The 17,625-nt window shown below is 39.3% G+C and overlaps 1 protein-coding gene across 2 annotated transcripts in view; it reads left to right on the top strand.

The window, feature by feature from the left end:
* LOC126176854 (E3 ubiquitin-protein ligase MSL2) overlaps positions 1 to 17,331 on the top strand; it is a 38,024-nt gene extending 20,693 nt beyond the window's left edge. The window contains exons 2-4 of one of the 2 annotated variants that reach the window (XR_007535680.1): positions 2,258 to 2,491; positions 11,474 to 11,694; positions 16,563 to 16,693. Coding sequence is in view for 1 of the 2 variants with exons in the window: in XM_049924039.1 (XP_049779996.1) it covers positions 2,258 to 2,491; positions 16,563 to 16,748 (420 nt within the window). In the remaining variant the exon portion in view is untranslated. Of the gene's footprint in view, positions 1 to 2,257; positions 2,492 to 11,473; positions 11,695 to 16,562 lie in introns of both variants that reach the window. The other variant, XM_049924039.1, reaches the window with a different exon arrangement.
* The last annotated feature ends 294 nt before the right edge of the window (positions 17,332 to 17,625 follow it).

Below are 17,625 nucleotides of genomic sequence, written 5' to 3' on the forward strand. Positions count from 1 at the left end.
CGCGTCCGGCCATCCTGATTTAGGTTTTCCGTGATTTCCCTAAATCGCTCCAGGCAAATGCCGGGATGGTTCCTTTCAGAGGGCACGGCCGACGTCCTTCTCCGTCCTTCCCTAATCCGATGAGACCGATGACCTCGCTGTCTGGTCTCCTTCCCCAAACCAACCAACACATCACTCAGCAGACTCCCCAACTTCTCCCCTGACAGAGTATTCAGTATCACCCTTTGGCATAACTATTTCAGCATTCTACACATACTATTTTAATTAGTATCCTAAAGTCATAAAAATGTGGAAATATTGAATCTACTAGGGCCACCCATCTCTCGACTTCGTTAATCCTTGGCTTTTTCCAGTGATGAAAAGTGCTTTCCATGGGTGCCGGTTTTCCAATGAGATCTATCTCATCAGCTCTTTTCCATTGGATGAAATAGGATACTAACACAGGTGCCATGAAGGCACAGTGGATATTGTAAAAATGGTATTCATGTACAGGGGATTTATACTGGAAAGTAACAGTGGATTAAATTTATTGGTATAGTGGTTTGTCAGAATAAATTAGCTGAATTCCGAAACATGGAAACACCTCATATGTCAACATAGAGTGAATAATGCTATCCTGCAGAGCAAATATTTGGATCACTACATAGCCTGCTGTGCGTATTAGAACTCCTCTTTCAAAGTGTAGCAACTGAGTTGCACTTCGATTGCCATGATGCCACTGCTGGCCACAGTAGAGCCTTACCCCTGATGCTGTGTGCCCATTGACAGCCACAGAAGAGCCTTACACTTGACACCATAGCCTAGCTTGGCCTGATCTGGTGATGAAACATCCATCACCATGCATTTTCAATCTGCAGTAACACATGCTGAACAACTGCTTATAACTCTGCAGAGCAGGAAGTAGTTTCGATGCTCTTCAGAATCAAGGGGTATTTATTATTCCTAATTGATAAACTGGTGTTGCTCTTCCTTAAAATTAGACTGTATTTATCTTACTTTTGTATAAGTAGTTCAGACAGCTTAGCCAAAAAAAGTAAACAACAATTACAGACACACAAATATGAACAGAAGTAGGTTGTACAACCAACATAGTTCTTTATGGAAAAAGTATATTTTTTATGTGAGGGGAAGTATTATGGAGTTTGCTACTTTTCCTTTTAAAGCAACGCATCATAGTTGAAAACCTGAGATTGCTGGATGACAATTGTGATGCCTTTTCCTTAGATTTTTAATTTATACATAGCAGCATGTTATTCATAGAGGAAAAACACTCGGTACTACAAATACAGTCCATCAAAGCAAAATAAAAATCCCATGCCAAAAACTCCAGAAGGCTGTGGCATTTGGTATAGCTTTTAATTTTGATCCTGTATGTTTTCGTTATGAAATATTCCTATGTTCAGTAATTTTACCTTCATCTCTTGCAATGAGTTGCTGATGTGAAAAAAACTAAGTTCTGCTCAATCTCAAATGAATTGTGACATTCTCTTCCTCCTTTATTTGATGTTGCAGAGCGTGCATATATGTTCTTCACTTTGAATGGTGATGAAACTTCTATTTGTGAGTCATCCTATTGCCCTACTGAGCAAAAATTCAAAGCGTGTTTTTGTTCTACGTGTGCTGCATAAACTTGGTGAAAGGAAAATCCCTTCTCAAAGTGCTGTTATTTACAAGAAAAGTATTGGAAAAGTCTCCAGATATTTTAAGATATGCAGTTTTTATTTTGATATGTAGAACTATATGCCAGTAGCGATTTTATATATTTTTCCATATATTCTAATCACGAACAACGCGCTGGAGAGAGTAATTTGGTATCGATTCAGCGTGTGTACTGTCATCTTTATGAACTAAAACTATAATTGACAATATTTTGACTAGATCACCACCACATTTCTACAATGTTCAAATTGAACTATGTTCATTGTTTGTGTGATGGTGCTCCTGGCAGTTTAAATTGGCAGCAAAGCAGGATAATTTTGTTTTTTCAGTATAAATTGGTTAATACTTGTCCTCGGCAAGAAGTGCTCTCTGCTGGTAGCTTTGATCACTCATGAGGTTTAGTGTATGTCATTGTTTAAATAGTTTGTGTGGGTTTGTTACTGCTTACTTTTTTTCTCTCCAAGATAATAATTGTACTATTGTGTAACAACACAAAGCTCTTGTGCTTTGTTGCTGTAGTTCCATGCTGCCACAAATTTGAATGTTTGACATCTTTCTTATTCAAGATTAGATTTACATACAGTATCTGAATATACAGGCAAATGGTGCTACAAACAACTGGGATGTGTTCAAGAAACCTGCACCAAGAGCGACAACTGTACGTGGGCCCGGTGGGGCGAAGAGACGAGGTTGTCGATGTGGAAATGCAACGGCGACTCCAGGCAAGCTGACTTGCTGTGGGCAGCGATGCCCATGTTATGTCGAGAGTAAGGCATGCGTCGAATGTCGGTGCCGTGGCTGTCGTAACCCTCACAGACCAGGAGGCAAAAAGGTGAGGATCATCCATATCTGAAGCTAAATCTGTAGGTGCTATTCTTGTAATACTGTCTGGTATAAAAGTGGAAGTTAAAAGTAGAAAGAGAACTAATAATATTTTGTCAAGGAAGAGCTTGAAGCGAAGCAGCACCAGAGTAACACCACAGACCACAAAATAGTTGGAGGAGTTCAAATTTTGTCAATCACTTCTAGTGGAAGAAAGAGAGAGATGTATTGAGAAAAAATGACTTGTAAAAGGAAATATCATTCAGGAAATTCTCCAAATATTACAGGCTACAAGAGGTGTGCAGAACAGGATGAAATGTACATGAGTAGTAGAATTGCAACAAATGCAATATGGAAACATGATAACATGGAAATGATTGAAAAATGCATGAAGCGAAAGGTACAGAAATTAAAGAAAAAATACAAAAAAATGTCAGAGAGGAGAAATAGGGAGGAGGTAAGCTTAAGGTGGAATGGTGTAAAGCAGAGGAAAGGTCTTAAGGAGATATTAGAAGGGAGAATGGATGGTTGAGAGAAAAACACAAAACCTAACCAGTTGTCAGTGACAGCTGGCTGGAGTGGCCGAGCGGTTCTAGACGCTTCAGTCTGGAACCGCACGGCAGTTACGGTCGCAGGTTCGAATCCTGCCTCGGGCATGGATGTATGTGTCGTCCTTAAGTTAGTTAGGTTTAAGTAGTTCCAAGTTCTAGGGGACTGATGACCGCAGATGTTAAGTCCCATAGTGCTCAGAGCCAGTGTTTTGTTGGTGACATGAACAGAAACAGAGGTTGTGTTTAAGCCAGGAATGTAGTGTGTGATGCACACAAAGCTGGTGCTGGCAAAGATTTAAACTCTAAATCTTTGAGAAGGAATCCAAGTCATCTCTGTGGTAAAGTCGTTTTTCTTGTCCTCACAGCAAGCATTGTGAGGTCAGAGTAAAAAGACCCTCTGTGTTCATTCGTTCTTCCCATCAACTTTGTCATCTTGCCTACATAAATATTGTTGCCAAAATAATGGAAAACACACACACATACCAGTACACAGCATCTGTTTGAGGCAGTAATACTGCATGTTTTTGCTCTTTTAATTGGTGCATGAAATTAGTATGTTGTGTAACTGATAAGATGTAGGTGTTATAAAATAGATCACTCTGACATTAAGTAAGGGCAGTAATTGGAACAATTGTGTCAAAGCCTGCTACTGTGTCAAAGCCTGCTACTGTGTTAGTTTTATTGACAGCACAAGGTAATAGAAAAAATGCAACCATGAAAGACTGGGTGCGTTTACTAAGTCCCACTGCGAGATTCTCTGAACCACAATTTCAAAATCATCATGGATTCTTAGCAGTTTGGCTTCAGACCAAAAAATTCAAGAAAACTTTTTTTAACTTTTTGTAACTTAAATTTTGTTGGTTATTTTAGCCTGCAGTTATAAGCAACACAGTTCCTAACTCCAAGTCTTTTAAGAAATTTGATTTTCTAGGTATTTGGCATGTCAAGTACAAAATTATTTCTACAGTATTAAGAAAATCCTGTTGTGGTCTTTAGCGCGAGGACTGGGTTAATGCAGCTATATATGCTAATCTATCTTGAGCAAGCCTCTCTATTCTGAGTAAACATTGCAACCTTCATCTATTTGAACCTGCTTACTGTATTCAAGCCTTGATCTGTCTTCATTCATACACTATTTATACCTATTTAATCTTAAGCTTCCTCCTGTAGCCCCACATTTCAAAACCTTCTATTCTCTTCTTATCTGAGTTGCTCTTTGACCTCATTTCACTTACATACAAGGCCACACTCCACGTAATTACCTTCAGAAAAGACCACTTAAATTTATATTTGACGCTAAAAAATTTGTTTTCAGAATTGGTTTTTCTTGCTATTGCCAGTCTATATGTTACATACTCTCTAATTCAGCCATTATTGGTTATTTTTCTGCCTAAATAGCAAAACTCATCTGCTGCTTTTAGTGTCTCATCTGGTAATCTAATTTTCTCAGCAACAACTGATTTAATTTAACTAAGTTCCACAGTCCTTGGTTTACTTTTGTTGCTCTTTATCTTATATTTTCAAGACACTGTCCATTCCATTCATCTGTTCTCCCAAGTCCTTTGCTATTTCTAAAAGAATTATAAAATCATCAGAAAACCTCAAAGTGTGAATGTCTTCTCCATGAACTTTTATTCCCTTTCCAAATTTCCCCCTGGTTACCTTCACAGTATGCACATTGTACAGATTTAATAACCCTGTGTCCCTCCCTTCCCAGCTACTGCTTTCCTTTCATGTCCTATATTTATACCTGCAATCCAGTTTCTGTACAAGGCTGTAGATAACAACTTGTTTCCTGTATGTTATCGACAAGGTGTTATTTTCTTTCTCCATTAAAAAAAATCGCTCTGGTGCATAGCCCATGTAGTAATACTGTGAAAAAAATCTCAGTAAACCGACTTCCTACAGAGTCTTTAATTTAACATCAACACTTTCCAGCTGTCGATTTGTTTCAGAGTCTATTCTGCGTAACTTATTTATGTATTGTTTCACAGATTCATTCATGGCATCAACTCTGTCAACTACATCATCCAATTGGGCCTATGTATTGCCAGACTCAAGCTCTGACTCTCTCAATTGGACTCTGATGTTGGGAGATCTGATTTTAGTTTGTGGTTTTTTTAACTCTATGAGATCACAAAGCTCTTTAAATATATATTCATTATCATATTGTACAGAAAATCATTACTTTCTTACAGCATCCATATCAAATTGTAAATCTATTTACACCTCAGTTATCCTGTTCTCTAGCTTTTCCGCTTTTTGGTTGCTGGAGTATCAACTTTCTCACAGAAATCTACCCTCAAAGATATGTTCAAAGCAACAATTTCGTCTTCATCTGCAGTAATTTTGTCTGTCCCACTTTAAGTATTTGACAAACCTCCATTATCTATCTTTAATTGACCAAGGGTGGACATGATATGATTTAAAACATCAGAACATTTTGTTGGTTATGCATGAAGAGGCGTGCTGTGTCACCTAAACATATCACACACTCTCCCAGTTTGCCACTAGCCACAGGATTCACTTTTACCTCAACAGTAGCTATTGTAGCATGTATGTTCCCACTGAAGAAATACTTGATTTAAAAAAAAAATTAAAAAAATTAACAGTTACTTATCTTGTATATATCCTGGGTGATACATGATGTCAACAGCTTTGAGATATGAGCACAAAAACATTCTGTGGAGGCAGAAGTCAATTTGTGATATTCGCAGCATTTGCTCTATGAGAGTTTTGACGTAATTTGGTAAGTGCTCAAAGTTTTTTTATTGTTGAATACCTTACTCCTTTCTGTACCACACTAAGACTGATTTACGGAGAGAGTAAGTTTATCTGCTTCTATTATTATACAGCGACGGAAAAAAGATTGTAACATCAAAAAAACAATTAATGTAAAGTCATTAAATTTCAAGAATACATTTGTCTAGATAATTTATGTAAGTGATTAACATTGAAAAATCACAGGTTAATGTAAGTGTGACATAAGCCATTGCAAATGTAAAATGCTGATGCATTAATAACCGGTGTAATTGCCAGAATGTTGAATACTTGCATGCATTTTGTTGCACAGTTGCCAGAAGTCAGTTTGTGTGATGGAGTTCCATGCCTGTTTGACTTGGTTGATCAATACAGGGACAATTAATACTATTTTTGGATGACACTGGAGTTATTCTGATGATGTCCCTTATGTTTTTGATTGGAGACAGATTTGATGATCTAGCAGGCCAAGGCAACATGTCAACGCACTATAGAGCATGTTCGATTACAATAGTGGTATGTGGACGAGGTTTATACTGGGGGAAAACACCCCTTGGAATGCTGTTCGTGAATGGCGACACAGCAGGTTGAATCATCAGACTGACATATACATTAGAAGTCAGGGTGAATGGTGTAACCATGAGAATGCTTTTGCTGTCAAATAAGATCACACTCCAGGCATACATCCAGTGTGTCTATCATCCAAACAGATTGGTTGCAGGCCCTCAGCTGCCTCCTCCTAACCAAAACACAGCCATCACTGGTACTGAAGCAGAACCAGCTTTCATCAAAAAACACAACAGATGTTACCCTGCCCTCCAATGAGCTCTGGCTGGACATCACTGAAGTCGCAAATGGTGATGATTTGGGGTCAGTGGAATGCACGCTGAAGGGCATCTACCTCTGAGCTGTCCTTGAAATAAGCAATTTGTAATAGTTCGTTGTTTCACTGTGGAGCCAATTACTGCTCAAATTGCTGCTGCAGATGCAGTGCGATGTGCCAGAGCCGTATGCTGAATACGAGTGTTTTCCCTCTTGGCAGTGCCATGTGACCGTCCAGAGCCCAGTCTTCATGCAGCCGTACAGCCTCATGAATGCCACTGCCAGCAATCACATACTGTGGCTACATTACTGCCAAGTCTTCCTGCAGTATTGTAGAAGAAACATCCGGCTTCTCTTAGCCCTATTACACGACCTCGTTCAAACTCAATGGGGTATTGATAATGGGGTATTTCACCTTAAAGGCATTCTTGATTAACATCATTTCACCACATCCAATCTCAAAGGTAACTAACACTCATGATTGTTACAGTGTTTATTTAAAGCAGACGTGATTTGCATCCTCATAGTGGCGCTACTAGCGCCACTCTAACGCATCTGGCAAGAAATTTGAACAGACATCATGTTTCATATGTAGAAACGTGCCTACCAACTTTTGTTTATGTCGCACAACCCCTTGGTGTTGTAATTTTTTTTTCTATCAGTGTATTTATTAATGTTACTATTGTTTTTGAGCTGCAGTGGATTATTGACTGCAAACTTCTTAGGGGAGAAAATATACTTGTGGGACTATTATCAGTATACCCAGTTCTTTAAAGACTTGTCTACAAAAAGTTCTGGAGTGAATGCCACATATTATCTCTGTTACATGTTTCTGTGGAAAAAAGAAAAAAGCACACACACACACACACACACACACACACACACACACTCTTTTTCTCCTAAGTCTGTTGCTGTTCATAATGCAGAAGTTCAGTGTTTAGACATTTAAAAAGCACTGTAACATGTGTCATTCAGTTCATGGTCTTATCAATATAAACTCCAAAATGTTTATGATATTCCATTTCATTTCTCAACAGCAGCATATCAGAGGACACTACAATATTTCATTTTGTTGTAATCTGGGGAAAAGCATAAAGAGGTTGCATTCTTTACTGCAACCTACATCCTTCTGATTCTACTTAATGTACTCATCCCTTGATCTTACTCTGTGATTTTTATCCCCCACACTTCCCTGCAGTACTAAATTGGTGATCCCTTGGTGTCCCAGAACGTGTCCTACCAACCAGTCCCTCCTTCTAGTCAGGTTGTGTGACAAATTCCTCCTCTCCCCAATTCTATTCAGTACCTCCTCATTAGTTATGTGATCTACCAATCTAATTGTCAGCATTCTTCTATAGCACCACATTTAGAAAGCATCTATTCTCTTGTTGTTTAAACTATTTACTGTCCGTGTTTCACTTCCATACATGGCTGCACTCCATATAAATACTTTCAGAAAAGACTTCCTGACTCTTAAATCTATACTTGATGTTAACAAATTTTTCTTCTTCAGAAATGCTTTCCTTGCCATAGCCAGTCTACTTTTTATATCCTCTCTACTTCGACCATCATCAGTTGTTTTGCTCCCCAAATAGCAAAACTCATCCACAACTTTGTCTCATTTCCTAATCTAATTCCCTCAGTATCATCTGATTTAATTCAGCTACATTCCATTATCCTCATTTTGCTTTTGTTGATGTTCATGTTATGTCCTTCTTTCAAGACACTGTCCATTCTGTTCAGCTGCTCTTGCAAGTCCTTTGCTGTGTCTGACAGAATACTATGTCATCGGCAAACCTCAAAGTTTTTATTTCTTCTCTATGGATTTTAACTTCTACTCTAAATTTTTCTCTTGTTTCCTTTACTGCATGCTCAGTATACAGATTGAATAACATTGGGGATAGGCTGCAATCCTGTCTCACCCCCTTCTCAACCACTGCTTCCCTTTCATGCCCTTTGACTCTTATAACTGCCATGTGGTTTCTATTTGAGTTGTAAATGGTAATTCACTCACTGTTTTGTGCCCCAGGTACCTTTAGAATTTCAAAGAGAGTATTCCAGTCAACATTATCAAAAGCTTTCTGTAAGTCTGTAAATGCTATAAACATAATTTGCCTTTCCTTAACCTATACTCTATGAGAAGTCATAAAGTCAGTATTACCTTGCATGTTCCTACATTTCTCCCGAATCCAAACTGATCTTCTGTGGGGTCAGCTTCTACCAGTTCTTCCATTCTTCTGTAAAGAATTCGTGTTTGCATTTTGCAACAATAACTTAATTAAACTGATAGCTCGGTAATTTCCACACCTGTCAGCAACTGCTTTTTTTTTGGAATTGGAATTATTATATTCTTTTTGAAATATGGTGGTATTTCACCTGTTTCTCACATCTTGCTCACCAGGTGGAAGAGTTTTGTCATGGTTGGCTCTCCCAAGGTTATCAGTGTTTTAATGAAATTTTGCCTACACAGGGGGCCTTTGTTTTGGCTTAGGGCCTTCAGTGATCTGTCTGATTCTTCACACAGTATCATATCTCCTATCTCATCTACATCCTCTTCCATTTCTATAATATTTCCCTCAAGTACATCTCCCTCTATATTGTCTTTCCACCTTTCAGCTTTCCCTTCTTTGCTTCATACTGGTTTTCCATTTGAGCTCTTGATATTCATAAAGATGATTCTCTTTTCTCCAAAGGTCTCTTTAATTTTTTTCCTGTAGGCAATATCTAACTTTCCTCTAATGAAACATGCTTCTAAATCCTTACATTTGTCCTGTAGCCATTCCTGCTCAGCCATTTTGCACTTCCTGTCAGTATCATTTTTTAGACATTTGCGTTCTCTGTCACCTGTTTAATTTACTGCATTTTTATATTTTCTCCTTTCATCAATTAAATTCAATATATTTCATCAATTAAATTCAATATCTCTTGTGTTACCAAGGATTTCCGCCAGGCCTTGTCTTTTCACATACTTGATCCTGTACTACCTTCACTATTTCATCTCTCAAAGCTACCCATTCTTATTCTATTGTATTCCTTTCCCTGTTCTTGTCAATTGTTCCCTAATGCTCCCTCTGAACCTCTTAACAACCTCTGGTTCTTGCAGTTTATCCAGGTCCCATCTCCTATCCTACTTTTTCCTTCCTTCCTACTTTTTGCAGTTTATTTAGCTTTAATCTACAATTTATAATCAATAAATTGTGTCCAGAGTCCACATCAGCCCCTGGAAATGTCTTACAATTTAAAATCTGGTTCCAAAATCTCTGCCCTACCATTATATAATCAATCTGAAACCTTCCACTGTCTCCAGTCTCTTCCATGTATACAACCTTTATGGTTCTTAAACCAAGTATTAGTGATGATTAAATTATGCTTTGTGCAAAATTGTACCAGGCGGCTTCCTCTTTCATTGCTTTCCCCCAGTCTGTGTTGAGCTACTGTTTTTGCTTCTCTTCCTTTTCCTACTATCGAATTCTAGTCCCTCATGACTATTAAATTTTCATCTCTCTTAACTATCCGAATAATATCTTTTTTATCTCATCATACATTTCTTCAATCTCTTTATCACCTGTGGAGCTAGTTGGCATATAAACTTGTACTACTGTGGTGAATGTGGGCTTCATACCTGTCTTGGCTATGTAATGCATTCACTATGCTATTCATAATAGCTTATCCAAATTCCTATTTCCTTATTTATTATTAAACCTATTTCTGCATTGCCCCTACTTAATTTTGTGTTTATAGCACTGTATTCACCTGATGAGAAGTCCTGTTCCTCCTGGTACTGAAATTCACTAACCTCCATTATATCTAACTTTAACCTACCAATTTCCCTTTTTAAATTATCTAACCTACCTAGGGGAACTGACATTCCACACTCTGATCCATCGAACACCAGTTTTGTTTCTCCTGATAATGACATCCTCCTGAGTAGTCCCCACCTGGAGACCCGAATGGGGGACTATTTTACCCAAGAGGATGCCATCATCATTTAACCACACAGTAGAGCTGCATTCCCATGGGAAAAATTACAGCTGTAGTTTCGCCTTGCTTTCATCCATTCACAGTACCAATACAGCAAGGCTATTTTGGTTGGTGCTACAAGGTCATATCAGTCAATAATCTAGATTGTTGCTCCTACAACTACTGAAAAGGCTGCTTCCCCCTTCAGAAACCATATGTTTATCTGGCCTCTCAACAGATACCCCTTTGTTATGGTTGCACCTATTGTATGGCTATCTGCCTCCCCACCAACAGCAAGATACATGGTTCCTGGGGCGTGGGGCATGAGGTTATATATTAATCAATGTCTGTTTCCTCATTTCTTCTTTTATAAGTGTTAACAAGAGTCACTAATACAGCTAACAATTACAGGTGTGCGTACAACCAATAAACCAGTGTGACAGACAGTTTAGAAATGTTTAATAAACAGTGATGTGTACATAACAGTTAGGCAACAAATGATGCTGTAGAAATGCATCATACTAATAATTATTTGGATAAAAATGTGACTGAAGCTGAAAAAGTGTTATTTTATGATAGTATTGACTACCTTTATATCCAGTGAAGACAATGAGTGCATCCCTACAGACTGACAGTTCAAGTGAATGTCACAAAAATCTTTATTAATTGGTGACACCACCATCATGACCACCACCACTTTGATTTCTTCAGGTAGCGTTTTTGTTCTGATTGTTATCACAGTCGTACTGACAGTTGTTCTGTTTATTCTCACCAATATTTTCAAGAACTGTATGAGACATGCTAGCTTACTATTCTGCATCTGTTCTTTAGAAATATATTGGAAAACAGTAAGACTGTGAACGTAATCAGAATTTAATACTTATGGTACCTTCCAACAGATTCTGGAAAGCAGCTGGCACCATGGTGTTTCCTTCCACTCTCACACACTGAAAGGGTGTGACAATCTCAGGGGTCTAGTGTGCTCTTTGCGAGTTGCTGACATCAATCATTATTAAGTCCAAGCAAGCTGAGAAGTGAATTTTGATTTTCCTCTGCAGTGAACTACTCTAGGGATAATGAAGATACTGAGAGAACTTATTGATGGCTCAAGTAATAAAAGGTACTCTCACTCCATTATTCAAGATTCCTTCCACACCTTTGAGAGTTGTAATACTTCTTGTGTGACATCTTATTTTCAGGGAGTCTAATCTTGGTCTGGACACATTCTTTTGCCAAATTTCTTGTTACTGCACTGGGAGATACAGTTAGGGAATGTGGAGATGATTTGATTTTGAAATGTTTATTTCTTCAGAAGCAAAAAGCTGTTTATTTGTAACCATACAATGACACTGTGTCGTCATTGAAACATTGTGGCAGACTGCTGAGTTACACACAAACTAGGTGCTGTTGGTTGTTCCATAGGTTGGTTAGCACTGTTTGTGTCATTTAATGCTATAACCTGCAACTTGTGTAATATAAGCCCTTTGCTGTTGAAGTTCTTCTCATACTTTTCAGTTTCTATGGTTTGTCTATATATTCTTGCATAATGATCATTACATGTATAGAAAACATAAGTTTTGCAGAATCAAATTGATGTTCACCTGGTACAGGCATATGAGTTGCTACCACCAGTTTATCTATCTTGACTAGAAAACAGTTTTTCATGTATTCTTGAAGTTAGGTGTTAGCAGTTCCAGTATACACCTAGACTGCACTTGTAGAGGATATTGTACTCACCAGTCTTGGCTGCAATCAGTGAGTGGTTTCACCAACTTAACTCTCACTCTTCCTCTCTCTGTCACCCCCTCCCCCTATATCTTCTTCCTCCACTCTTTCCCTTCCTGTTCAACCACTATTTCCCTCCCTTTTCCCCCCATTCCTTCTCTCCCTGTTCCACCACTATTTCCTTTCCACTTCCCTCATTCTTCCTTCACCTTGCCTTTCCCTCTCTCACTATTCCCTTTCATCTTATCCTCTCTCTTCTTCCCTCTTCCACCCATACTCTCACTACCGTAAATGCCATTCCATCTTCCCACACTCCCTTACCACCTCTTCTCCCACTCTCATTCCCACCATCCCCATGTCTCACTCTTTCTCCTCCCCTCCCTCTCCCTCCACTCCCTCTCCCACCATTTCCTTCTCCCCACTTCCCTTCCCCCCACTCCCTCTTCTTCGTCACTCCGTCTCTCCTGTCACTCTCCCTCTTGCCCTCTTCTGAGTACTCTTCACTTTCTCCCCCCCCCTCTCCCATGCACTATCCTGTGTCACTCTCCTCCTCCAACCTCTCACTTCTGTCCATTCTGTCAATACCCTCTACCCTCCCATTTTCTTCCTGCTCTCTCACTACCACTCCCTCTCTCTGTCCCCGCCCTCTCACCACCCTCCACCCTACCCCCTTCTTACCCCCACCAACTCGACCCCCTCCCACACACACGCACTACCTCCTGTCTTCCCCACACTATCTTCCTCCCACTCTCTTCTCCCCCCCCCCCCCTCCCACAAACACACACATTCTGCCTCTGTCTTCCATCAAGCAAGGTGGTACAGTGGTTAGCACACTGGACTCACATTGGTGAGGATGATGGTCCAAACCTGCATCTGGCCATCCAGATTTTGGTTTTCTGTGATTTCCCTATATCACTTCAGATAAATGCCGGGATTCATTCTCTCTCTCTCTCTCTCTCTCTCTCTCTCTCTCTCTCTCTCTCTCTCTCTCTCTGAATAAGTTATATGTCCTCCTTGTTACAGAAACTCATTTTCTCATTCTTCCTTGTTGGCAGCTTTAAGAAATTCCACGTATTTGCTGCTCCAATAAACACCTATTCCAGCATAGGTTTCTTGACCTGAATTTTATCAGAACAAATCTGTTTTCTGCCTCTATGATTATGCATTGCATTTCAGCTCAGCTCAGTTGGAGCATTGTTCTTCGTCACTGACCTTTTCATATGTTCACTTACCCCGCTACAGACATTGTTGAAAGAATAGTGAATTAAGATATGTATTCCAATGACCATTTTCTATCCTGGGAAAACTTTCCAGGCAGAGTAGTCCTTTAAAGGAAACTAGTGAAATGAATGCTCAGTAGAAAAAAAATAGAGACCCTACTCTGTACATAAACATATACACAGTGTCCAGGAATAGCTTGATCTTATAACATTTTAGCTAGATCCATCTTGTCTCTGATTCATTCACATCGAAAACTTAAAGACATCTTATGAAGTAACCTGCACCTTTAGTTCTGAGAAGTCCTTTTCACATATGTGGTAATGCAAAGATTCGAGTCCAAACAATTGTAAGAAAATGTTTTGGGTGGCAATTGCAAAAGCCTTTTGAATAATTATACGTATTTTTTATGTCACGCAAACAGGTCCAGGTGATTGCAAGCAGTTACAAGCCTCCTCTTCCAATTGGTTCTATTTCCTGCTATCTACAGCAGGTCCTCATTAATTCGATCTCTCTTATTTGGTTTGCCTAGTGGTCTTTTTCCCCAAAGAGCAAAATCCATGGATTTCAGTCATTGATGTTTATCTAGCTGGAATATGTCTTCCCATAAAAGCCGTTTGGTTCTCACAATGTCTACAATATTTGACATATTGTAGATGGTGTCCAGCTCACAGTTACGCTGGATCCTCCATTCCCCAGTGATTTCATCTGGTACCAGACCATAGATCTTCTGTAAGTCTTTTTTCCATGTACTACAAGTTTCACAACCATATGGCCCTACAGGTTAGTTCAGTGTCCTGTACAGCTGTAGTTCAAATTCCTTGAGAGATGGCACAATTTAAAAAGCTGACTCAGACTGAAGTGTGATCAGTTTGCGACGTGGGCCCTCGCTTTTTATTTCTGCCTCCCAAGATACATGCTCCATAAAGATTACCTCCTAATATTTAAAATTATGAACCCTTTTGAAAAACCAGGTGAGGTGGTGCAGTGGTGAGCACATCATACTCCCATTTGGGATGATGACAGTTCAAATCCACCTCTGGCCATCCAGATTAGGTTTTTCCATGAGTTTTTGAAATCGCTCCAGGAAAATGCCAGAATGGTTCCTTTGAAAGGGCATGGCCAGTTTTCTTCCACATTCTTGAAACATTTGGAGCTTGTGATCTGTCTCTAATGACCTTAATATCAATAGGATATTAAGCCCTACTCTTCTTTTTCTTATGAAGAAACCATTTCTGACTACAAGTGGCTGGAGTGGCAAGAGTTCTGTTCATCACCAGATAGTTGGTCTTTGCTGTTGTTGCTGCCTCCATGCTGTTGCTCATCTGTGTCAGTTCTTCCTTAAATCTGGACAACAGGGACATGTCATTGGCAAACGTGAGATATGTGGCTTTCTCACTTTCTAGCTTGATCCCATCCTAATTCTGGTGGAAAGCTTCTGTAATTAGCTTTTTGAGCCCCATGTTGAACAGTATCAGTTACACACCATCTCCTTGTCTCAATACTGTGTTTATGTTAAAGCTCTCTTTGTCTTGGTTCATGAGCTTCACTTTGCCTTTATAAATAGTGAGACAAACCCGAACTAGAATGAGATTTTCACTCTGCAGCAGAGTGTGCTCTGATGTGAAACTTCCTGGCAGATTAAAACTGTGTGCCGGACCGAGACTCGAACTCGGGACCTTTGCCTTTCGCGGGCAAGTGCTCTACCAACTGAGCTACCCAAGCACGACTCACGCCCCGTCCTCACAGCTTTACTTCCGCCAGTACCTCGCCTCCTGCCTTCCAAACTTTACAGAAGCTCTCCTGCGAACCAGGAGAGCTTCTGTAAAGTTTGGAAGGCAGGAGGCGAGGTACTGGCGGAAGTAAAGCTGTGAGGACGGGGCGTGAGTCGTGCTTGGGTAGCTCAGTTGGTAGAGCACTTGCCCGCGAAAGGCAAAGGTCCCGAGTTCAAGTCTCGGTCCGGCACACAGTTTTAATCTGCCAGGAAGTTTCAAACCCGAACTAGATTGATGAGTTTCCTGGGTATTCCAAATTCAGTTAGGCAATTCGTCAGCCTCTCCTAGTGCATACACATATGCCTTCTTAAAATCTATGAAGAGTACTTCATGGTCTTCACCATATTCCCACATGTTTCTGAGCTGTTGTACAACATAGATGTTGTCTACAGTCAAATGGCCCTTTCTCAAATCACCCCAATATTCACAGTAACTTCTTCTACAAACAGCTGGATTCTATCCAGTACACAGTTTGACAAGATCTTATAGCAGATGTTCAGGAGAGTAATTCCTCCGTAGTTGGCACAGTCCATTTTGTCACCTTTCTTTTGTGTAGGACAGATGACTGTTGTCTTCCAATTTTCTGGAATCTCCTATACGGTCCAGATCCTCCTGATTAGTTGGTGGATTCTCTTGTTGAGTCTCTGCCCTCCAGCTTGAATGACTTCCACTGGGATTATGTCTTCTTCTGCACTTTTGTTTTAAACTTCATCCGGCATAGGTGGTGAAAAATGAAAATCTACAATGTCAGGAGGTTGGAATTTGAGCAGATCTTTAGGCTTGTCACAGTTGAGGAGCTGTCTGTATTATGTTTCCGTCTCTCAGCAATATTGAATTCATAGCTAAGTATGGCCCCAGTATTATCCTTAACAAACTTTTGGTGGCTGTGGTATAGCTTCTTAAAGAAGTTAACTTTCTAGTTTATCTCTTTAGCCACTTTTCCCAAGAATTCTTGTTGAACCTCCACTATCATCCCTCCAATGCATCATAGAGTAACTGGTCTGATGATGATCTCACACAGATTGAAACTGGTCACGTTTTAAAACAAAAATAAATTATTTTAACAGTTAAGACTTTATTTTAATTTAAATTTTTAATTTGAAAAATCATGATAGATGATTTATAAGGTCTCTGTATTATCATATTTTTTCTTTGTTTTCATTTAAATTAATTTGTTCTGTATTTTTGTTTGTAAGGGCACTAAAAATCAGCTCTGACACATATTACCTGCTTCCGTATTGAAACCTTTATTTGTGTACTGCTTTCACAGGTGCGCCCAGTGATACCTGAACTGCAGAGCTTGCAGCTGGCCCTGGAAGAGAGTAACTGTGACAACAGCGCTGCTGTGCAGGTGGTGTATGCAGATGATCTCCAGTCTTCGCTGCTGGTTCCTGATGTGAGACATACAGCTGACTGTTCGCCAGATGACACAAGTGACATCGAAGTGGATGTTTAATATGGTGTCTTAAGTTTTGGTCATCCTGATTTCAGGATTGACATTTTCTGTGCTGCGGCCCATTCTCATATTTCTGTAATGTGGCATATCTTTTTGTACAGTGCAAGAATATAGATTGCAGAAAAATCCAGCAGAAGAGAGTTCTTTACGTATGGCATTAAATTTCTGTGTCATGATTCCATTCCAAGACTTTGGTTTTACTGTAAACTATTGGCTTAATGTACTCTTTAGGTAGCTGCATCAGCAGGTGTTTTGTAATTATTTAACATATTATTCCTAGTGTGACCTTTAATCTTTCTTGCCTTTTGTTGTGTGCAGATGAGATACTTTGCAGTTGACAAGTACTATTAAAATTGTAAAGTACGAAATTTATTCATTGTTATGCATAGATCATCTTTGTCATTTCTTGAAATATATGTATATCAGTAAAGGGAATTATTTTGAATTAATTCCATTACCCATAATGTGAAATAAACCTTATCAAGTATCTGTATCACCCACGGATACAGTTTTCGGGTCAAAAGACCCGCTAATCATCCATTGGACCAGGTGCTGCTTCAATAAAGTAAAGAAGTGAACTGATTTTGGTTTGAATATGTTAATTACAAATTTGTTTCGTCCAGCCAAATTGAGTTCCTTAGGAGCTTTTCAAAAACAAGTGTAGACTTGTTCCAGGTTTCTCTTTGTATAAAGATAACTGCAGACCAGACGTGGCAAATTTTGTGTCACTGGTGAGATACAGGTGCGATGTTTCTGGTATATATTCTCAGATTTCAAGTCTGTTAATTTCTTGTGCACTACTGGCCACTAAAATTGCTACACCAAGAAGAAATGCAGATGATGAACGGGGATTCATTGGATAAATATATTATTTTAG

This window comes from Schistocerca cancellata, chromosome 3 (genome assembly GCF_023864275.1).
Source record: "Schistocerca cancellata isolate TAMUIC-IGC-003103 chromosome 3, iqSchCanc2.1, whole genome shotgun sequence".
Classification (NCBI taxonomy): Eukaryota; Metazoa; Arthropoda; class Insecta; order Orthoptera; family Acrididae; genus Schistocerca; species Schistocerca cancellata.